General features: G+C 37.6%; 2 protein-coding genes across 2 annotated transcripts in view; both read left to right on the top strand.

Annotated features, from left to right (window-relative positions):
• MYOM3 (myomesin 3) overlaps window positions 1–15,506 on the top strand; it is a 28,545-nt gene extending 13,039 nt beyond the window's left edge. The window contains exons 16-37 of the mRNA XM_054223851.1: window positions 284–458; window positions 1,090–1,211; window positions 1,872–2,059; window positions 2,236–2,362; window positions 2,832–3,010; window positions 3,087–3,201; window positions 3,483–3,639; window positions 4,028–4,137; window positions 4,637–4,681; window positions 4,813–4,949; window positions 6,557–6,701; window positions 7,955–8,014; window positions 8,977–9,044; window positions 9,335–9,445; window positions 10,521–10,608; window positions 11,701–11,739; window positions 12,273–12,378; window positions 12,986–13,149; window positions 13,780–13,816; window positions 13,933–13,955; window positions 14,046–14,101; window positions 14,830–15,506. Of these exons, the coding sequence (XP_054079826.1) occupies window positions 284–458; window positions 1,090–1,211; window positions 1,872–2,059; window positions 2,236–2,362; window positions 2,832–3,010; window positions 3,087–3,201; window positions 3,483–3,639; window positions 4,028–4,137; window positions 4,637–4,681; window positions 4,813–4,949; window positions 6,557–6,701; window positions 7,955–8,014; window positions 8,977–9,044; window positions 9,335–9,445; window positions 10,521–10,608; window positions 11,701–11,739; window positions 12,273–12,378; window positions 12,986–13,149; window positions 13,780–13,816; window positions 13,933–13,955; window positions 14,046–14,101; window positions 14,830–15,129 (2,552 nt within the window). The 3' untranslated portion in view covers window positions 15,130–15,506. The remainder of the gene's footprint in view (window positions 1–283; window positions 459–1,089; window positions 1,212–1,871; window positions 2,060–2,235; window positions 2,363–2,831; window positions 3,011–3,086; window positions 3,202–3,482; window positions 3,640–4,027; window positions 4,138–4,636; window positions 4,682–4,812; window positions 4,950–6,556; window positions 6,702–7,954; window positions 8,015–8,976; window positions 9,045–9,334; window positions 9,446–10,520; window positions 10,609–11,700; window positions 11,740–12,272; window positions 12,379–12,985; window positions 13,150–13,779; window positions 13,817–13,932; window positions 13,956–14,045; window positions 14,102–14,829) is intronic.
• Window positions 15,507–17,413: 1,907 nt separating this feature from the next.
• LOC128918956 (fatty acid-binding protein, liver) lies at window positions 17,414–20,362 on the top strand. The gene is made up of 4 exons (XM_054223856.1): window positions 17,414–17,561; window positions 18,614–18,786; window positions 19,075–19,164; window positions 20,250–20,362. The coding sequence occupies exons 1-4, from the start codon at window positions 17,429–17,431 to the stop codon at window positions 20,298–20,300; spliced, it is 447 nt and encodes a 148-aa protein (XP_054079831.1). The 5' UTR covers window positions 17,414–17,428; the 3' UTR covers window positions 20,301–20,362.
• The last annotated feature ends 2,634 nt before the right edge of the window (window positions 20,363–22,996 follow it).

Here is a 22,996-nt window from a genome sequence, read left to right as displayed (position 1 = left end):
GAGTGACTACATGAGTCTCCTTTCTCCTCTGCTTCAGAGAAGGTTAAGTATGTGTAACTCTTCAGAATCAACGGTCAGTAAGGGAGAGGAGTATGAGATATAGCAAACCCAAACATAAAAATTTAAGCTGTAGACTGGGACAATGTCCACGGTATTTTGCTCTAATTCGAAAATGATGCTCTGGGAAAGGTGAATAAATCAACGGGCCAACTCACTTACAATGTTTTTTCTAATTCATTAATTTTAAAACCTCCTATTTGTCTCTGTTTTTTTCTTTTTTTAGCTACTCTGCCTCCACCATCTCAGGTTTTGGCTTTCAGAGACACGAAAACATCTGTTGTTTTGCAATGGGATAAGTTAAAGGATGGTCTGGAGCCTCTTGGTTACTACATATATTGTCGGGAGACTGGGACAGAAGAATGGCAAACTGTCAATAATAAGCCCGTGACATGTAATGAGTGAGTTCAGCTATTATACTCCACTGAGAGAAGACAGGGTGCCAACTTGGATTCTTCTGTTTATGGCTGGAGTCATATTTCAGACAAAAAAAGAACTTCCTTCACAGCACACACATAAGCTTGCACACACACAAACACCACGTCCTCTTTTAGAATTAAGTATTGCTCAAAGTCTCGCTTTTACATCCAAAGCCAGACTGACCACAAAGTCTGTGTGTATCTTCACAGACTCTGGATCTGCAGAAGGTAGATAGACCTTGTGGCACCAGCAGAACCACATTCCTTCTTTTTGCTTGCTTTCCAGTAGAGCAAGTTGGTGTCAATCACGTATAGGATTTATAATACCTCTCTAGCTGTGGGGGTCACATGTCAAGCAGAAAAAGTCCATTAAAAAGTCATTTATTCTACAGACAATGCCAGCCACAGTGTGCCACCTCTCTATCTGATCTATACTTACCTTACTGTCTGATTTATTGGTAGCCATTTTATGTGACACAGTGCACTTTAATTTGCAATGGCAAATAATTTTTTAAGTAACGATGCCTAATTAAAATGTATTGCTATCTGTTCAAAAGGCTGTTTACCTGTACTTTGAGCAGTCAAACACAAGCATATTAATTTGCTCTCCTAGATTTACTGTTCCTGGGCTGCAGCCAGGAAAAGAATACGTCTTTTGTGTGAAATCTGTCAGTGAGGCAGGACTAAGCGAAAGCTCACCAGAAACAGATCCTATCGTTGTAAGGCCAGCTATTGGTAAGTAGTAACTTATAGATGCACATACACAGAAAAATTAGATCCCTCAAAAATGTATCTATCATGCATAGCTATTATTACATGTAGTGGTAATAATGTTGAGCAGATAAGCAAAGCAACAGAGAACTGATTTTCTTGCAGCTTCTGACATCAATTACACTTGCCAAGGGTGGACAGAGTTAATTAGCATTTTGACTTAGCAGTGTGTTACATTTTCAGTATTAATTTGGCAGTGGTACAAATGACCATTTTAAGTGCTTAATTATGCTGGTATCTTGAAATCAGCATTGTGAATTTCCCCAGGGCAACTGCAAAATCCTAACAACCACATTAACCAGTATCTAACCCTCATCTCCATTTTACCGACTCACTGCTTACATCTTTTCTGTCACACAAACCATAAAGCAACATGCAAGAAACATCCTGAGACACATCCATGACTTTTGCTGTGGCTTCCAAATAAAAATCTGGTCATTTTCAAATACTTTTACGCTGTAAAAATGGTATTAGTGCCTTAACACAAATAGAATCACACCTGATATGAGCACACAGAGATTTCCTCAGCCCAGTTTATCCCGCACCTACATCTCTTTTCCTGATCTCTGGATCCCAAAGCTGCAGTGAACAATACTCCATTTTCTCTCTCCCTTTGCTGCGCAGCTTGTCCATCAGCACCACACGGGTTTGTTCTTCTCAACTGTGGGAAGGCTGACATGACCATCGGCTGGAAACCCCCGAAGCACAAGGGGGGAACAAAGATTCTAGGTTATTTCCTAGATCAGCACGATACATCTGAACTAGATTGGCACGAAGTCAATATTCACCCAATTCCTCAACGAGTTTACACGGTATTCATTTCAGATATAACACTGTCCTTCTTTAATCATGGTGGGAACTGTAGCTATAACAAGGGTTGAGCTGGTTTTCCTCTACTTCCTCTAGTCTAGAACTCTCTTCCTTCCCTCACAAGACTGTGACCATGCAGGGCTGCACTAATAGTATGTTTGTACTTCTGAACCCAAAGGTCAGCAACCTCAAGGAAGGTCACCTGTATGAATTCCGTGCTTGTGCAATGAACATGGCTGGTGTTGGGGAAGTGTCTGAACCCAGCGACTTGTTCAGATGTGAGGAATGGACGATGCCAGAACCAGGTATCTCTCGTGTAAAAACAACAGCCAGAAAAATATCACCAGGTATACTAGTTATCTCCTCACTCCTCTGTGAATCCAAGGGACTTCTGAAAACTATAGATGTGTCTAAGGGTGACTCCCAGTACAGAAAAGCACACAAATATTGCTAGGAAAGTTCAGATTCAGACGTAGGGTATTATTTCTGTGTTACATAGGTACAGCACCCAGGTATTTTTAATAGTGTTTCCAGAGAACGAAGACTCTTAACGTATTTGTATATTACACCAAAGGAAATAACGTTAAACCATCTGATGTATGCTTTTTTCTAGAACCTACCTCTACAGTTAATTAGCACAGAAAGCATCCCCTGTAGACCCACTATTCACTTGTTATCTTAAAACTCTGTGCTTTCTGATCTAAAACTCACACAAAGTGCACCCGGTTTCATTTTTTAATGTTACTGTTTGACAGCCTGCCCTTCTCTGAACAGGCCCTCCCTATGATGTGAAGTGCACTGAAGTACGAGACTCATCCCTGACACTACACTGGGAAGCTCCACTGTACACAGGAGCAGGTCCAGTCACAGGGTATTATGTAGACATGTGTGAAGAAGGGTCAGAGGAATGGAATCAAATAAATAAGCAGTCCATAGCCACCACCCACATGAAGGTCTGTATATGCACTTAGTATCCAAGTGTTCCTTCCCATTTACTCTTATGTTAATTTCTGTCACTGTTACCTGCAGGTTTCAGATCTGGTGACAGGGAAATGCTATATTTTCCGAGTAAGAGCACTGAACAAGGCTGGAATTGGACCCCCTTCACTACCCTCAGATCCTGTGGTGGCTAAAACCAAACCTGGTATGAAACTAAAATTGATGAGATTATGGCAGTCTGTAATATTATGATGATCCCGGTAAAAGACTGCTTTATGAAACATCAGCTACATGTTTCATAGCAAGAAACCTCAGTCAAAATAAAGATTAACAAAGCAAACTGCCCAAATTAATTTACTGTTGCTGTACACTCTGGGGTGTTTTTTTGGAGTGTGTTTTTGGCTTTTCTTTTGAGTTAGATGTCCAGAAGCTAAGCCCTGATCTATTTTGGTAAGGAATGTTTTGTGGGTTTTTTTCCTCATACAGGAACAAATGAAATTGAACTCGGGGTTGATGAAGAGGGCTTCATTTATATGGCTTTTGAAGCTCCTGAAAAGAATGACTCCTCTGAATTTATCTGGTCAAAGGACTATGAAGGACCACCAGATGCTGACAGAGTTCAGGTTGAAGAGAAAGGCAATAAGTGAGTATATAATGCACATTGAGAAAATTAATTGTGGACTATCAAATAAAGAACACATTAAACACAGAAAAACATGAAGACAAATGCTTCCCTCTCCTTCCAATATTCAGCTAAAATACACATACACTATTGAACTGCAAATCTCTGTCCCTGATTCTCAGCTCTGGTGTCCATGAAATGGGGCATTCAATGCAATCTTCAGGTCACAAAAGGGAAGTGTCTGTCATCATATTGCTAACATTTTTGCCTTGCTCCTCAGTGTCATATATAAATGACAATGAGTACTATACTTGATGTCCTGGGTGTATCGAATGTATTGCATTCTGTTACAGAAGGCATAATTTTTGAGGAAAATATAATTTTTATTATTAATATTTTTATTTCTAAGATCTAAGCTTATACTGAAAGACCCATCAGAAAAGGATCTGGGTATATATTCAGTGGAGGTCACAGATGTAGATGACGATATCTCCGCCAGCTGCACTTTAACAAAAGAAGGTAAAAACTAGTAATTGACAAGAACAAAAAACTACTGAGCCATAATTTTCTAATATTAGATGTTAAGAGTAAAGTTTCTTGTATAGGAACAGTAAGTGACTGATGTCACTTAATGATAGTGGCACCATTACAAAGATGTTTCCCATTCCTTGAAGGCTCAAGGGCAGTTTCATTTACAGTCCGCTAGGAAAAGATTCCATGCTCCTGGAAGGTCATTTTTCCATTACAGTTCAGATTTCACCCACAGCTACAGCATCACAGTGATTTAAAACGTCTTTAACATGTTTCTTGAATTGATACAACCAACATTTTATTCAGACATAACTAAGAATTATCTTCACAACCTTTTCTAGTCCTCCCTGCTATTGAATGTTTTGTACTTATCATCTTGTTCTTGACATAAATAAAGCTCATTAACAAATTAAATTAAATCAATACAATTAATTCATTTTGGCTGAGTTGTACTGATCTAAATGACTTGTTATTCTTTGTATTTCAGATCTGGACAAGTTATTGAAACGTAGCCATGAAATCAGGAACCCATGTAAGTTGAACCAGTAGGAAGCCACTACCAGATGTATAGACTCCGAAAGGGGAACCCTGGCATAACCCTGGCTGAGCCAAATTCTGTGGTTTGCCTATGAATTCCCCTCCGTGGTTTGCTTTGTTTTCCAGTGATCAAGCTGATATCTGGGTGGAACATTGATGTTCTGGAGAAAGGAGAAGTGAGGCTATGGTTGGAGGTTGAAAAGCTGTCACCAAATGCAGAGCTGCATTTAATCTTCAATGACAAGGAGCTTACAAGCACTCCAGTATGTTTTGGTTTGTTTTGGTTTTAATTCTGACTTACTTTCCCCCTGCTGAACAGGGAGATAGAGCAAATGGGTACATACCCAGTTTTCTAAATTCCCATCAGATATTTTGATGTGTGTTTTTGGAAGACCCTAGGGCTTGGTTTTCCACTGTGCATAAATAGAAAGCCAAACTGTCTGATTCTCAAGCTGTCCAGCCCTAGGATTGATGCTGTTAGTTAAAGACAGTGTAATATTCCTCAGTGCTATGGCCAGCAAAACCTCCAGTGGTAACTCAGAGAAAAGCCCCTCCTTATCCAGCTTTCCTTTTACCTCCCCCTCTTGAGAGGCTGCTGCCGACAATCTTGGCCGCAGCAGAGACTTCCTTTTTGTAAGGGAATTTTCTGACAACAAACCTCAGTCATGTGTAATTCATCTGATACTACAAAGGCACCTGTGCAGAAGAGCGAGCTTTGTCTTGGATGAACAAACTCGACTCACTTCAGTGGATGCTAAAAGAAATGCCATCTCTCACAATGAGACAGGGTATTTTTCTCCTGCTTTACCAAGCAAAGCTGCAAGCTTTCCACCCTATCTCTCTGAACTGAATACTGATAAATCTCATGAATTCTAAGAGCAGATGAAAGTGATTTATTTCTTAGTCTGAGGCACTGGAATTAATACCACATCATGTGTTACAGTGCACTCCAACCTTCTGATACATTTAAAAAAAATATTCTAGCCTCGTTCTTGTCTTCCCATATCAAGTTAATATTATAACATTTAAAAAGTATTTGGAATGACAGGACCAGAGGGGAGAACAGTTGAGAATGAAGAACAATATAAATCATTTGCCTGTCAGTTAAATGCAGTGTAGCAATGCCAAGATAACAAAAAGCACAGATATATCAAAGGGGTAGGACTTGGCCAAAGAATTCCAGAGCTGTTATTGCAATGTTGGGGTTTTTTAAAGCAATGTGTAGCAAATTTATTGAAGGCTTTGTCTGTTCTAAGAACTGTCTTTTCTACGCTGGAGAACTGTCACGCACTATTACAAAGTGTTTGTCAAGCTCTTTATAATGATAATATTTGCTTAGAGCAAACAAGGTGGTAAGGCATAATGATGATATTTACGTTTAAGCGTCTGGCGGGTTTCGGGGTGTATGTATAAAAGGTTCAGGAGTGCTTGCATGATGTCAAGAGGGTGGCAATATTACTCATCATTGCCCAAATATGCAATTACATGCCACAGATGTGTAATTAAATGCAACACTTCTATTATACTAAAATTCACACAGATTCTGGTAAGCTGAAAAGTCTGTAATATCCAACAAGAAAGAATGTATTGTGTTATGTGGTTTTACAGAAACTTTCTCCCAGAGAAAAGTTCTGCTGCAAGCAATTCTACTATAGCTATATATATAAACAAATAATAGATGAATCCCAGAATATAGAATATCAGAGTGCATCAGCTTCATTACTCCTGTAAAATGAGGGAAGTATATAAGGATACATATATAAAAGGACTGTAATGTCTGCATGTTGTAGAAGATGGTATGCCAGGATCTTGGAACAGTTTTGCTGTGGAAAAACTTCTCAGTTTATCATATTTCCTTTGTTTTTCACAGACACATAAAATAAATTTTGTTAAAGGAAAAGGTCTTGTAGAACTGATAATCCAGAATTTCTGTAATGACGATAAAGGGATGTACACAGCCCAGCTGAAAGATGGAAAAGCTAAAAATCAATTCACCCTAGTTCTCGTGGATGAATGTAAGTGGAAATTCGGGATCAAATATAGACTGCCATGCTCAGTGGAAAGTTTTCTTGGCACTTAAGGCCCCGAAGTATTTCCGACAGTTATAATGGCACACTGGGAACTGGGAGAACAAATATTTATTTTACCGCACATTTAAAGTCCAGGAATCATGTAAGAAATTATCTGAATTTCTCTTTAACATAAATTGAAGCTTTTGGTCTTATAAATAGGGTCCTGATGATAAAATGGTCTGCTAAAGCAAAATGTCCAGTGGAATGCTTAGTTATTTTTTTTCAAATGTTTTACATATTATCTTGCCATGGCAAACTGTCTGTGTCTTGTCAGTAAACTCTATGGCATGTATTATTACATGTACTCATTTATCTCAGAACAGGATCAGGTTGAAAATTCAGTATATTTAACAGCTGGTTAATTGCATTAAACTGAATGTAATAAAGAAACCAGTGTCAACTGTACTTGAGGACAAGTCCAAGCAACAAAGCAAATTGAACATGAAACATAAAGGGTCCTTGTATAGTAGAACAGAGAGACTTTTTTTAATTAATTAAAAATAGAAAGTAACAAGATTCTAATTCAAATACTTCCCCATAGAATGTTTATCATCTCTATTTTCAGTTCTTGCAAACAGTTTGCTTTCAAGTGACCTTCTAAAGCTTCCAAACCTTTTGAATGGAAAGTGTCTATAAAATGTCAAGTCTATGTGACACCCTTTACAACTGGTGGAGAAAAACAGGGTTTTATTGAGTGATTCAACACATGCTAAATTCAGAATATAAAATAAGTTTGATGAATTGTGCTCTAAAAGTGCCCATTTTTCTTTACTGACAATGAAGGAAGTAGAGATAACTAAAGTTACACGCAGTTGCCTAAAGCAGTGGTAAATTCTATGCTCTCTGCCTTATATGTTTCTTACTTTTTAAAGATTTTAATTTCAGGATTTCTAGCCTACCTTTTTGCATGGTCAAAACTCCTATTTCATTTCCTAAATGCACAACGATCAGGTCTTCAGAAACTCTTTTAATGAAAATAAATGTTAGGTTCTGAGCAACAAGTACAATGAAAGAATGATAGTACTAAACTGTTCACAGTTCCCAGTGGGTACCAGAGGTAACTCTTGCACTAGAGATGTCTTATAAACAAATATCACAGCTCTAATGATAATACCTTTCATTATCAGAAATTTCTAAAGAGTTATACTGAGAAATAGTGGGGGGGGTGTTGACTTTGACCATTGGTGTTCTCACAGGTTTTGCTAAAGTTGCAGAGGAGGCTGATGCAAAACGGAGAGAATGGAAGAAAAAGCAGGGTAAGGTTAATGACTTGCCAAAGTTATGCCAACAGGATGGCAAAACCTGAGCAAAGCTATTTCTAAATACTTTTCTTTATCATCTTTTAAATGTGTATTATACAAGATTATTCATACACTAAGATTCCTTAAGATACTCTGCCATGCTCTTAAAAATCAAAATAATTTATTTAAATAGTTTTTGCCATGCTAGCCACAATCCTCAGTATAGATCTTCTCCATCAGTGCTGCAACACTGAACATTTTTGAATTCTGAAAACTGTCCAATCTGAATACATACCATGTAATTAAGATCCACTCACTTTCCTTGCAGAAAACAAGATTCTCTGGATAAATTTAAAAAGAACCATGCGTTCCACTTTCATTTTATCCCTCATCTTATATTAATGAATAAGGAAGTTTATAAAACAGTTTCAGATAAAAAATACTACAATTTTTGTAGTAGGTGATGCCCTTCTAGCAGGGATAATAATGTTTACTTAATAAAAGTGATACCACACTAGAATATAGGCCCGGTCTCCTGTCTTCAGAGATGCTTAGTATACGGTGAAAGGGTATATGAAGTAATCTGTCCCCCAGTTTACCCTCCCAGAATGAGGAAGAAAATCAGAAAGTATGTAGCTTTTCTATTCTATTGCAATTCACCTGGGAAATACCTATCAACTCCTACACTGGCTTGATGCAAAGTAGAGTCATAAAAGACTGGTTAGGCAGCACCATTAACTACATTTTAAGGTAGTATTCCTCAACAAAGAACAAAGATATGTTACCTAAGGACATTACAAAACCAGCAATAATTATATGCTCTGAAGTGTAGTGCCTATTGCATGCAAAAGTCAGTAGCATGAAGCACTCCCTACAGACCACACTGCGGGGATTCACCGCTAGATGGAGGCGTTTCTGTAGAGAACACTTGAGACCCGCGGAATTGCATCGCAAAAGACATTTATTTTCTTTTATAGGTCCACATTTTATAGAGAACTTGAAATGGAAGGTTACTGAGAACTGTGAAGTACTCCTTACCTGCAAGGTACATACAGCTATGTGATGCAGCTGCACAGCCTGAATCTCTTTAGCATTTAATTTTAGATGTGAATTTTAAGGGAAGGGTATGAACAGTGCTCATCCAAATGCTTATCTGCAGACCAATGAAAGTTAAGAGACAGTATATCTTGGAGAGATATTTTAATAAAGAAGGAAGTTTCTAATATTCTGGAGCAATCTTCTAATGCAAGTGATGTTTCATATTAGAAAGTCATCCAGGCATTCAGAAATAAAATGCATTTGGAACCTTGACTTCTAAATGTTGACTTCAAACAGGCAACAAATCTGAGAAAGGACACCAGCTTCCAATGGTTCTTCAATAAGAAAGAACGAGCAGGTGGTGTGTTTGATCCACAGACTGGGATCGGAATTCTTCATATTAAAAAGGTGAAAAACATAATGCAACTCAGAGACTTCGGTGATCACATGAAAATGCAAAAAATATGGGTTGATATTATTAACATTCAATGTGTGTTTTGTGTAGTGTCCAAAAAATTAAAGCAATTGAACAAATGCTGAGAAAAGCACAAAAGAAGAAATCATGTAATATAGTCAGATATGAATAAGATGTTTTTCATAAGATGTTTTTAACACTGAGTGGCTGTTAAAAGTTTAACATGTCCTGAGTGGCTAAAAAGAAAATTGTGGGCTTTTCAGGTTTTCTGATCAGGACTGGTTGCCTATTCTGCAGATGAACTTTAGTAACAAAAAAAAAGAAGTTACTGAGCTCATTACAGAATTAACTGATTAACTGAATGAAATTTTATGGCTTGACCTACAGAGAAGGCCAGACAAGCTGATATAATGCCCCCTGTAATCTTAATTCTGCCTCAGAGAGGATACAGCTGAAGAAAGGGAACCTGATGGTGCAGTTAAGAGTTTCAGTGCAATCTCTGCATGGCTAATTTGAATCTTGTTTGGCTTTGATTTTTCATCTTAGTTTAAAACAGACAAATCACCTATAGAAAACAAGTAGACAAATGTATGTGAACGGGAATCTCTGCTCACACAAGTCTGAGGACCAGCAGGAACGCTGCAGGCTGGAAGTCGAGAGCATTGGCAAAGCAACACGAGGAAAACTGATGGAGCAGAGGGCGTTCATCATCACTGAGTCCAAGACGTACCTGTACCGTATGCCACTAAGGACACACAGTGGTACAGGGTGACTGAGGGCAAAAGCTGAGATACTGACTACCCATAATCGACACCACATCAGTTCATATCGAACCACGGGTCCCTCTAACCTTTCAAAGGAGACTTTGGAGTGAATTGCCTTTTTTTGCCCTCCTTTCTGATCCGTACAGACAAATTCATTGGGAGGGAAGAAGAAAACCTCAGCTTTTCCACCTTTTCCAAATCCTGCCCCATTTAAATTACATGTGACATTTCTGCTGGGGGTGTGTGTGTTTGGGTTTGGGATTTTTTTAAACAAATATTACATATGTACATATGTATTTGCTAGATAACCAAAGCAGATGAGGGCCAATACAAAGCACTTGTTTCAGATGACCGAGGAGAGGACTACACCCAACTTGATCTCACAAAAGGAGGTAAGAGAACCTTGTATCAGGCAATAATAAATATTCACACCCCTGCCTGGGATTCATTTTAGATTGAAAAACAAATTTTATAACTTTCTACCACATTGTTAATTTCTATACTTCCTACATTGTTTTATAGGGATTAAAAACTGCATTAAAAAGTTACTGCTCAAATTTAAAGAGTTTTCTGATCTATTATAACACATATATATATATATATATGTGCTGATCATTTTAAAAATCACAAGTATTTCATGTGAGACTGAAGCCATAACATGCACTGTGTAAAACAGCCTCTTACTCTGCAAGAGTTATACAGAGTCCAAGGAACAGAATAAGTTTCCTTTGTAACTGATCTCAGAGCTTTTTTTGCATCTGACCATACTGTACTTCATTTGATAATCCACAGACAACATTTCACTCCTGAACGTTTAGCCAGTCCTCCAAAGCACCAGGAGAACAAACTTCCACTTCCACTCTGCATCCCATCCAGTGAAAAAAATTCGAGGCTGAATTACAATGACAAAATAGCTGTTAAAAACAACATCAAGTGGAAAAATAATTACATGTTACTACAGATTGCTGCCTCACTCTTCAGTGTTCTGAGTACGCTCTGGAAACCGAAAAATAAATATGCAGTTCTGACATTCTAATGTCATTTCCATATATAGTCATTTATCAAGCTATGACTGCGTTATAAATTCTGTCAAGCACCACAGTTAAAAGCTCAGTAATGTTTCAGTCACTTCAGCTCAGCATCAATCAGAAGTTTCTGCTTGCCAAGATTAAATCCTGCCCTGGCATCTGGAATCTATCATTTAAACCTGACACATAAATCTGCTTTCTGTGAGGCAGTCTGTTGCATATGTTGAGTGCTAAGGAAGATAGAGGCATCTAAATTTAGTAAGAAATGCCTGGCATCTAAAAACAATTGAGTCAGTGGCAAAAACTCTATTCTGAGTAAGCTTTGCAACAGAAGAAGACAACAACTAACTACTAGATATAATACATTCTAAACATAATGAAATTAAGTTGGTAGATCAGATTGTGATTTGCTAAATATTGTTATTTGTGGGCACTTAAATCTTTATGTCTTTGCAGCCTTTGAAGACCTTCTCAAGGAGCTATGTAGGATCAGTGGTATGTCATTTTCTCATCAGCTGACATGGTAATAACGTAAGGGGAGAAAGGTGGGGTGCCACGATCAGAACAAACTGCTCAGGAGCTGGCTCTGGGTTTGGATCAAGTACGATACCACCCATTTACTATTCCTGTGGTGTTAGAAGCACCTTCGAACTGTCAAGGAGGATGGTCAGTAAATAAACCAGGGACATAAAAACCTCTGCACTTACAAATAAATTCTGTGACCCTTATGTGCCAGCAGCCTGCTCCTTGTCACATCGCTTGCTATGTGAATTTGGACAAGTTGTACTATTTCGATCTGAGATGTGTATTCCAGACCCAGGTCTCTAGAAGAGATGCTGACATGTTTCTACTGGCTGCTGGCTAAAAGATCCAGGGTCTTCAAGAGGTAGAACACCATCCAGTTTTCAGCTAGCCACATTCTCCAGGAGAAATGATAATAGGTTGCTTGGGCTTTTGTTTGCGTAACGTGTAAAATTGTGCATTCTTGAACATCCTCCTCAATTTCAGTCTTTTAACTACACTATTAGCTCTTTCTGCTACACCTCTGAAGATTCAGGCTACTGAAGAAGGCATCAAAATCTACACAGATGTGAAGTACTACACAGACTACATGAAAACAACCTGGTATCACAAGTAAGTCCCCCAAAAGATATTTGAAAGACTTTTGGAGTCCTGTATCCAAGGTGGCTGTAACTGAGCAGTACCTTCAATGGAACTGCTCAGTTACAGCTACCTTGGTTACAGACAGGTAAAGAAATTGTTGGTTTTTTCAAATTCTTTATTTCTACTATTTTTTACTTCCCTACACCACTCTATTACCCCACTCTGAATAACAAATATTCCCAAACATTACAAAATTCTTTCCAAACACTAGCTAATTTAGCCTCATATCTTCATAAAATAGAGAAATAGTTATTAGATACCACCTACACACGTATATAAGGAGGCCAATTTTTAATAATGTTTCAGGGCTAAACATGTACAAATAGTCAACATCTAAACCCTATATAATCTCCTAAATAAGAACTAAGAGGTCTTTTGTAGAGTTCTTAGAGCTTTGGCAAACTGCCTAAAAACACTGGTAGATGCCCCGTGAGATTTTCAAAAGTGACTCTCCATGAAATTAACAGTGAGGTCCCGACTCCCACTCTCTTATTCTAAGCAGTATAAGTCTAAAAAAAGTTAGCACTCTATACAGCTCTGCTAAATACTGTTGAAATTATATCATTTGTTTACATAGGGAGAAACAACTGGAAAGCCGTGACAGACTGAAAGCTGGGAGCACGATGAATCAGATCTGGCTTCACATACTGAACCCAACAGATGCAGATAAGGGAAAATACACCCTGGAGTTATTTGATGGGAACAACTCTCGCAAACTGTCAACTGACTTGTCTGGACAAGGTAAGCTGAGTCAAACAGTACCGTCATAGGAATGAGATACACCCGAGCTGCTTTCCAAGACTCCTTCAAATCATGGGCAGCGATTCCTCTCTCCCTTATTTGAGCTGAAGCTGCAGTTCCATGACAGCACACTATGAAATTGGGTTCAGTGCAGTGCCCTTAGAAGTCAGAGGAAACACAGGGAGAGGAGAAGTCTGCAGCAGAAAGGACTGAAGCCTTTAGGGAGCCTTGCTGTCATAGTGTAAGGCACTCCTGGAGAAAGGATGAGTGGGATGAGCAGCTGCTCCTGGGATGTCTCTGATTCCTCCACAGAACAACAGAGCTTACAGGCAGCACCTTGGAAAAGAGAATGTGGCTTCAGGTTTACAAACAGTTTTCCAAACTGTTCAAAGTTGGGCTTTTTTCCCTCCTCTGGACTTCTCTTTGGGAAGGGAGTACTAGATCCCACTTATTTTAGTACCATATAAATAGAGTCATATTTCCTTAAGGCAGATATAGATACTGTCTAGATAATTATATATATCTGTGTGCACAAATACCTGTAATTCCAACACTGATGCATTATGTTAAATTTACTAAATCATATGCAATAAACGGCAACTTTCCCTAAAACCTTTTCACTGCTTGCAGCCTTTGAAGATGCCCTGGCTGAGCACAGAAGGCTAAAGTAAGTTCCTGCCTAAATATTTTCACAGCTAAATCTATATTGAGTGTCATATTCTGTATTGAGAATACAATGCCTAGTAAATAAAACCACTACAATTTTCTCTCTCTCACTTTCAGGGAAGCAGCAGTAGCAGAAAAGTGTAAGTAAATTAATTACCTTCCTTCTGTGAAACAAAGCCTAATGGTAAGCTGATAAGTAAAACTAAAAGGTCATATTTGTTCATTCCCAGGTCGTGCCAGAGTTGTTCAAGGTCTGCCAGATGTTGCCACTATCATGGAGGATAAGGTAATATTGAGTAACTGTTCATATAATTGGCCCTTGCACAGATATAGAATAACCGATGGGGAGAAAAGTATTTGTTTTCCCCTCCTGTATGTTCCCAGCAGCTTTTCTGAGCTACCACAGTTGCCAGAGGTGTGAAGTGGTACCCTCCACAATATTTCTATCAGCCCCCCTGTATTGTTGATGGTGCTTCCAAACATGCACGTGCTTCTGCATGTACAGGTGCTCTTTGTGGCACAGAACCTCTTTCTCGCAGGTTTTGGATGTTACTGGTTCTTAGGTCTGTTTCACAGCCAGACTCTTTCTGTTGTCTTCCCACTTTATAGGCTTAGACTAAGGCCTTTAAGTGCTGGACCTAATTTTCCCATCATATAAACTTGCTGCTTACATTTCTGAGTCACATTCCCCTTTACTGGTACAGAGGCAGAATAAAAATCCTGTAAAGCAATTGCAAATTCACCATGTGCCTATTTGAGTATCACTTTATGGTGTAAGAAAGCTATAAAAAGACAGTAGCACAAATATGAATCAGGCCCAGTGAATTCAGTCAGATTAATCCTGATTATACTGGAGTACTGGAGTGTTACCTGGAAAAGGAGTGGTTAGTCCTGGAATCTCACCTATTGAAAATCTAAGAGAATTGATTTTTATTTTTCTTAATTTCTCATCAACTGAATTTCCTTGCTGATTTATACCTTCATAATCTATTTCTGCTACCTGTTTTACCACAGACCCTGTGTTTAACTTGCTGTGTATCTGGAGATCCTTACCCAGAAATCACTTGGTTCAAAAATGAGAAGGTTATCGTCTTTAAAGATCGTTACAAAATGGATGTGAAGGGGACAGTTGTCACAATTACCATAGAGAAAGTCTGCAATGAAGATACAGGAAAATACAGCATCTATGTCAAGAATAAGTATGGTTCTGAAACAGGGCAGGTTACTATCAGTGTCTATAAGCATGGAGAGATACCCATAGGAATGGAAGAAGAGGAAGTCTCAGGTGGGATTATAATGAAAAAGCCTAAATGAATTAGTCAGTTATATCTCATTGAATTTAAAAGGAATTTAACTCCTTTGGATTCCTTTCAGTGTCTCTGCCCTAAAATTCAGGCTCATGTCTCTACTTTTATTTTAGCAATATTTTAGTATTTTTATTTTGGTAGTTGTTAGAAAACAATTCTTCTCTGTGTGTGTGCACACATGTGTGCACGCGTGTGTACACATGCATGTTCACCTTACAGAGAAACTCTTTCCTAGTAAATCTGTGTGGGAAATACCAGAGGATTCCCATATGAAAACCAGGCTTTCAGTGGAGTTTTTTTGTATTAAATCACCACATGTTACTGATTATCTTGTAGCTGACAAATGCTTGTGTGTGTGTGAATTATTAAACTTATACCCTTGGTGGCACCTCGGCACTGCTGTCAAGTACATCCATCTTGAAATCCGTTGGCCAGTGTGTGGGAAATTGGGAATTTTCCTAAGTACCGTGCTGAATCAGGGCCTTGAAGCCTGCACCTTTCCAAACCTAACCCATATGGGAAGAAAACAAGGCAGAGGTATTTTCAAGGCTTGGTTCTTTAGAGTAATACATTCACCTTCTATATATACTGACATGCAGTAATACATTTACACAAAAGGGTTGAGTGAATGTCTACAGAGATGGACTCAGATCCTTCCACCCTACTGAACACACCTATATTCTTTAGAATTAAAGAGATTTTTAGGTTTAGTAGTTATGTTAGATTATTCTGAATGCAGAAAAAAGTGTGGCCTCTCAACTGCTCTGAAGCCACAGCTATGCTCCCAGCTTCTACCGGTAAAACTGTGTCAGTGAGAGATAAAAAAGTGATTGTATTCCTAAAACACCCATCCAGCTTAACACATTTATTCAGCAAAATAGCGTCTTACCTTGCTCCACAAACTAGTATAAACTGTCCTCACAACAGCAGTATTTTTCCCAGTTATTTGAGGGACGCTGCTGTTCCAGTGTCAATATAAATGAGCACAGCAATCCTGTACAGAACTGCCAATCATTTGACTGAAGGCAGTTACATTTCAGACATTAGTTAAATTAAATGTATATATCGTTAAAATCAATAATATTAAAAAGCAAGAGCTTAGCTAATTGTCTAGATTCACCTTACAGTGAGTGAAGAAAAGCAGGCCCTTCTAATGGCATCATTAACATTACTCCATGGTAAAAAAGATCAATCATGTTCTAGAATAACTCCAGTATAAACATGCACCTTTTAGAGCCATTTGTGTTACATCCCATGCATAAATACACCCTTATTCATTATCAGTACCTTGTCCTTGCTACTCGGGTATTAGCATATGTAAATGTAATTACAAAATTCATTCTGTGAATTTTCTTTAAAATTACTTACCAAAAAAAAGTTGTGAATTTGTAAGAAAAAGTTAAGCATTGGTTTTCTATTTAAATAGAAGAATTACTGACTGGTATGGAGTAATAAAAGTTAACTTAGAAAGGTCATCTACCCCTGGGATACAGGGCTTTATTTGAATTAAGCAATATAATTGCAAGATACATAACCTAATGAATATCTTCCAAAATCAACAGTCGTGCTTGCACAGACAGCAAGGAATATCACCCAATAGCTATAAAGAGTGAGGAATTCCTAGTGGAATTGGTGAGGAAAAAAAAAATACATCCCATTTACTACTTCTATTTCAGTCTCCAAGCAATGTTCCATGTTATATTTTACCTTTAATCTTCTATGCATGCAGTGACTATTTAAAAAAAAACCAAACAAACTGAATTTAATACAGATTTAGATGCACGTTACTGACATCTACTGGATAAAGTCATAACTGACTGTCCCATTCTAAAGATTTTCCCTGTCCTCAAGCAATTGGAGGCCCACAATTTTGGAAGAAATACCTGTGGATTTTATTCCCACCGTTTAAGGTCCAAGTGCCCATATTAGAGAATACTGTGATAATTAGGAAGTTCCTGCTGCAAGACAGTAACTACCTCACATCTATTGGAAATTATGCCATTTTATCTGAAGAATTCTGTCCAAAACACAGAAAATGTATTAAACATTGAAGTTGTGAATAAAAAGAAAATAAATTAATCCATGCAGCACTTTACAACAATTATGAATAATTACTCGAGTTTAGTAACCGACAATAAACATAACATCCCAAACCAGCTGGTCAAGGTAAGACTTTCTACAAAGCAGAATGAACTAGAGGTTATGATCATTAAGAACAAATAAATGATTAATAATTGTTACTTCACGGTTAATAATTAGCCAGTCATCTCACAATTTGGGCTGGCCTTTCCATAAATAGCACCTGAATGACCACGGAGAGCCCTCGCTTTCCTGCTAGCATCACTGCCCTAAACTGCATTATAACGTCCACCATGGCATTCAATGGAACCTGGCAGGTCTATGCTCAAGAGAACTATGAAGCGTTTCTGAAGGCTCTTGGTAAGTGTCTAGTTACTTTTGAAATAATTTGCTTGGATTGCAACACACACTTTGCATGACATTTTTTATTACTGTATTTCTACGGGGTTTTTCTTTTGTTTGTATGACAAACTACCCCTGCCAGGTAAGTCTGTTATCTCTAATTTGGAAATGAAAAGAAGCTGAAAATCATACAGATAAAAGTAGAAAGGTTACAGACGACCCCCAAATCCCTATCTTAACATTAGATGAGTCCCTCATGAAAGAAGAGGTATATCAGAAATCAACTTGTTTTAATTAACACATAACTTTATAAATACATTTAAGTAGAAACAAGTTGTCAATGATGTATACAGATTTCCAACGCACTATGAGTAGTGCAAGCTCTTTCTACAGCAGTAGTGATTAACATATGTGATAGCTGCTTAGTAACCTGTAAGGAACAGATTTGGTGGTTATGACTTAGTAGGTGCCTACATTAATAAAAATGCACTTACCCTCTTGACAGTCTTGAAAAAATATTCACACCGGGTTATTTAAGAGTGTATAAGAGATAGTCAGTAGAATAAAATTCAGTTACAACTGAAAAGCCTAGTCTGACAGTATGATGCCGGACCCAACCCCTCTACTGCTAAAGATGATTCTCTCAAATCACACTAGAGACACCCCGATAAGGCAGTCTGAGGCTACCTGCACTGTTGCAGCTCTGGCTAGACAGATAACCCTCACCTCCAATCTCCCTGGGAAGAGGTGAGGGAAACAAAATAATACACACATGGTTTTCGTCATGGAGAAATGTCATCATCACATGGCAAGCCAATACTCAAAGAAACAATACATATTCTGACAGAAGATTAATGAATATAATATCAAAATCTATACAGACTAAATGAAATGGAACAATATGCCCATAGAGAAGTGAGGAATCCAAACCAGGATTTGTCTTTTAACTCAGATATCACTTTCTATTATTGGTTTGTATATTTTGCAACTTTATCAGAGAAAAGAATTTTCTATTTCATATCAACAGACTACTTCATAAAATAAAAAGTCCTTTTTTGCTTTTTTTACAGCATTGCCAGATGACCTTATCAAACTCGCCAAAGATATTAAGCCTATTGTTGAAATACAACAAAAAGGGGATGACTTTGTTGTGACATCAAAAACACCCAAGCAATCTGTAACTAACTCGTTTACACTTGGAAAAGAGGCTGACATTACTACTATGGATGGCAGAAAGCTGAAGGTAATATATTTCAGGAACGGGTGCATCTCTTTATTCATCCTTATACTTCAGTTTCTGTGTATGAGTGAAATTTGTACCATTTCCATTAGCATACATTTCTATCATTTTAACAAACAGAAAAGTTTCTTCTAAAACTCTTTAGTAAAATGCTGTGGTCTCCCATTTAAATTAGCAGATGTGATTATGAAACATCAGTATCATTTATTTCCTATTTATGTAGTCCTCTACTTATTCTGACTGAATTCCAAAATCTAATTTTTTTTATCATTTTTAAATCTGCTTCAACAGTGTACCGTGAACATGGTAAACGGGAAGCTTGTGTGCAAATCAGAAAAATTCTCTCATGAGCAAGAAATTAAAGGAAGTGAAATGGTGGAGGTAAGTGTTAGAAAATAATGGCACTTTAAGAAAAATGCTGAAGGAAAAAAAGTTCTGTGTTGATCAGCTCTTAGTGTAGGCTCAATACTTTAAACAAACCCTGGCCCCAAAATTACTACATTACTTGCAGAATTCCTTATGGGTGATTAAACCTGCAGATACAGAATTTTAGTATTTCAAACTAAGCACAGTTCATGGAAAATACTATTACTATCCTTTATTATTCCAGTTTCTTATTAAAACCAATAGTCTTAGATGACTCTCCATTAAACATTGCTCATATATTTAAGGCATCCTGCTCAACAAATCTTTTTATTAATTACTACCCTGGGGCCAATTCTAGGCACTGAAGTGTGAAGGGCTTTAGCTGCTGAATGTGTTGCAGAAAGACTGCTTATAAATTCCTCTAGATTACTGTAACAGTGTTTCCACCCTTAGCTTTATCCGCAGCATTGGCTCTGGAAAGTAAAGGCTAAGTCAAACCTGAAAATTTACAATATGTGTGTTCCACCTACAATTCTTCAAAGTTCTTTGGTTAGTTTTAAACTGTTTGGTACTGACAAAGAGCTTTTCTTTATGGAGTTAAGTTCATTTGGCTTCTAAGAAGTGTCCACTTGGGTAAAGACTGCTATAAGAGTGACACCTAACTACATTAAAGTTATATGGTTTGGACATACAATGTCCTAAGGTCATTTTGAGTATCTCAAACTACTTTTCTAACAGTAAGGAAGCTAAACACCAGGCAAAAGAACCCATTACTATTTGGGACAGTGGATTTCTGTTACAGGAAGCATATCTTTCTTGTAGTATCTAAGATAGCTCTTAAAACAGAGTGATAAAATGTAGTTGATGATGGCATTTATATTCAGATTTTCCATCTTCAGAACTAGTTCTGTAAAAAAATTTTCCTTGGTATGCATGTTATACACATATTTATAGGCAGGTACTGTAAATGTATTTTCTTGTTACTTCACATGGAATAACATGGATTTATACATGAATTACAGAAACTTCTAGCCTTTTAGCTATAATATATTTCCTAAAGTCTAAATGAAAACCACATTATGAATATTTGTCTTCTACAGACTATGACTTTTGGTGGAGTAACACTTGTCAGAAGAAGCAAGAGAGTTTAAAGACAGATCACCTTCTTTGTGACATCTTTAGATACCTAAAATAAAGCGCAGTTTCCACAAGGTGTGATCTTTGTTATCTGAAAAAACGGTACAGAAGATAATTATGATTTCTACTCTCCTTTCACACACGCATCACCTCCCATTATTATGAGACTGTGTTTTCCCTGAATACACTTAGAGATCCCTTCTGTACTCAAAGTGACAGAAGTCTGCCTCCCTGACAACCAAACCTGGACATTAATTAGAACATTACGATTTATGATAATAATCCTTGGAAGCAGACAAAAGCTGATATAAATGCGTCTTGATTTCTTACATAATCAGTAAACATATTCAGCTTTAGTTCCTCTGTCTAATAAAGTTTGGTCTTCTACTAAAAACCCTTTCTCTGTAACTTAGCCAGCAAAGAACAATTAGACATTTATTTAGCTGATCTGCACCACGTGTCTGTAGCAGGAATAGAAACAGTAATATTTTAAAAGCTATGAAGTATTTAACAGCCATAAACAATTACAAAGTAGTAATAGGAATGACTGCTCTTGAACTCAAGTACACAAGAGTATAACTAAACGTAAATAAGGCACTACAAGAGCAAAAGAAATTAAATATTCTTCCAATTTGCAACATACTCCCAATATCTGCTTGTCACAGTTCAAGTTTGTGACGCTCAAGTACAACTAAACCGTTTATGTTCAGATTACATGTCTCTACTAAGTATGAAATGCACAGGGCCCATGCCTATAACCATTTCTCTGTTCAGTGCTCATTAGATGCTACTATTACACTGGCAGTCCTATTTCATACTTATTCAAGTCACTGGAGATTTGTTAGAATTGGTCCTGGGTATAAGACCTCCATGAAAAAAGTTGCTGGACTCATTATGCCATTTAAAAATCTTCATGGGGACATTTTATTCCAATTAAGAGTGCTGAGTCTACATCTTCCTACCCTAGGAGAAGGGCGGTTTGTGAGGGAGAAGGTTGTGTTTTAGTTAATAACACTTGCAACATGATAATAAGCAATCTGGGAAGTGTGTTCTTATTCTGGGAGAAGGCAGGTCCTCATGGGAAGTTATACTAGCATAGCTGTGCAAGTATTGTGTTCATTTGGCTTCCCAGGCAGTTCTAATGCTAAGTACACTTTTGCAGGCTAAATTAAATTCCATGTGAGTTACACATAAATAAGATCAACAGAACAGAAATCAAGACACTGGTAAAACTCAAGGAGAAGGCTGCTTTAAAGCATCCGTACTACAAAAAGCCATATAAGAGCTTGAAACACTTCTGTTTGGAAGTTGCTGGGTAACTGCTGCTAACTACACAGTGAAACACTACAAAACAGAACAGTTTTCTAATAGTAAATTCACAGAACACTGCAAGTCTTCAATAACCAAATGCTCTATCAGTAAGTTGTAGGATACCAAATATGAGACACTTCAGCTTTATTTCTAAACTAATGAAGAAATCAGTCATTACTCTGAACACTACACTTCTAAAGCCTGTTACAAAACAATTGCTTTTGATAGATTGTGACATAAAATGGTATTGATGTTAAAGCAAACTACATATGGATTTGTCTGCTTTTAAAAGAAACATGATGGTTCAATGACTACTTGAATATTCTTGTCTCGGTTTACATGATCTGCTTTGCAAACTCGCTTCTTCCCTTAAAGTTCAACCTCAATACATGACAATGGATATACAAAGGCGCTTTAAGTTATAGACCGTAGCTACCACATACTAAAAACACGCTAATCCTATATAGAATGTAAACTGATGCTAAACCATTTTGATTTGAAAGCACTAAAAATTCTTAAAAGAATACTTCACCTTACTTCACGATTGCGTTAATTTAGTATTTCCAACAACTGTGACAATCTTTTCAATCCAATGGCAATATTCCTCCGCCACAGGGCATCGCAGATTGAGGTGAAATACTCGGTGCAGCTCCTTACGTGAAGCAGTCAAAACCTGAAGGATTTTTATGAGATTGCGAGCCTTGCCCCATTGCCCAAAGTAATCAATTATCCCTGGATGACAAACTTTTACAGGTTTAGATGATAGCACTGGACTGACTTCCACAAAACCAAGTGAGTTTTTTGCAAAGGTCTTCATAAGAGTATTTATCATCTTATTTGAATCTTGTTCAAAAGTGTTCATTTCCAACTTGAAAAGCTCTGAAAGGGTAATCCTGGCAGCAAGCATTTCTGTCCATCACCAAACTCTAATCTTTGGTGATTCCATTGTTTTTCAGAATGTCTGTGGAAGGAATTTTTTCTGCTTTGGCATAGGTGCTTTGTGTCACACACTCCCACCATAATTTCAGTCTCTAATGTGCTTTTTGGGCTTGATTTTCCTGTTCCTTTGATGACTTGTGTAAGCAGATCTGTCTATATATTGCACAAGGTAACAAACTCAACCTGCTGGTAGCATACTTAGCAGAGAAAAATGTTAAATGTAAATGTTAAAGGCAGAAAACATTGAGAGAGAGACCCATCTCTTTTCTGCAGTCTTTAACACAGACCACTGGGCATAGAACCACCATCATTTCCTTTTTTTTGGATGAGCAGTGTATATAGTTGAGATACACCTTCTGTGTCAGTGCTTGAACTTCATCTGTCATTCAAAACCTGTAGAAATGTCAGGCAATTCTGAGTGTGAGATTGCCAGGACATGAACAGCAGTGTCCACCCACGA

The sequence above is a fragment of the Rissa tridactyla genome, chromosome 18, assembly GCF_028500815.1.
Source record: "Rissa tridactyla isolate bRisTri1 chromosome 18, bRisTri1.patW.cur.20221130, whole genome shotgun sequence".
NCBI classification, from domain to species: Eukaryota; Metazoa; Chordata; class Aves; order Charadriiformes; family Laridae; genus Rissa; species Rissa tridactyla.
The sequence above is the reverse complement of the archived record's forward strand: the minus strand, read 5'-3'. Positions and strand labels throughout refer to the sequence as shown.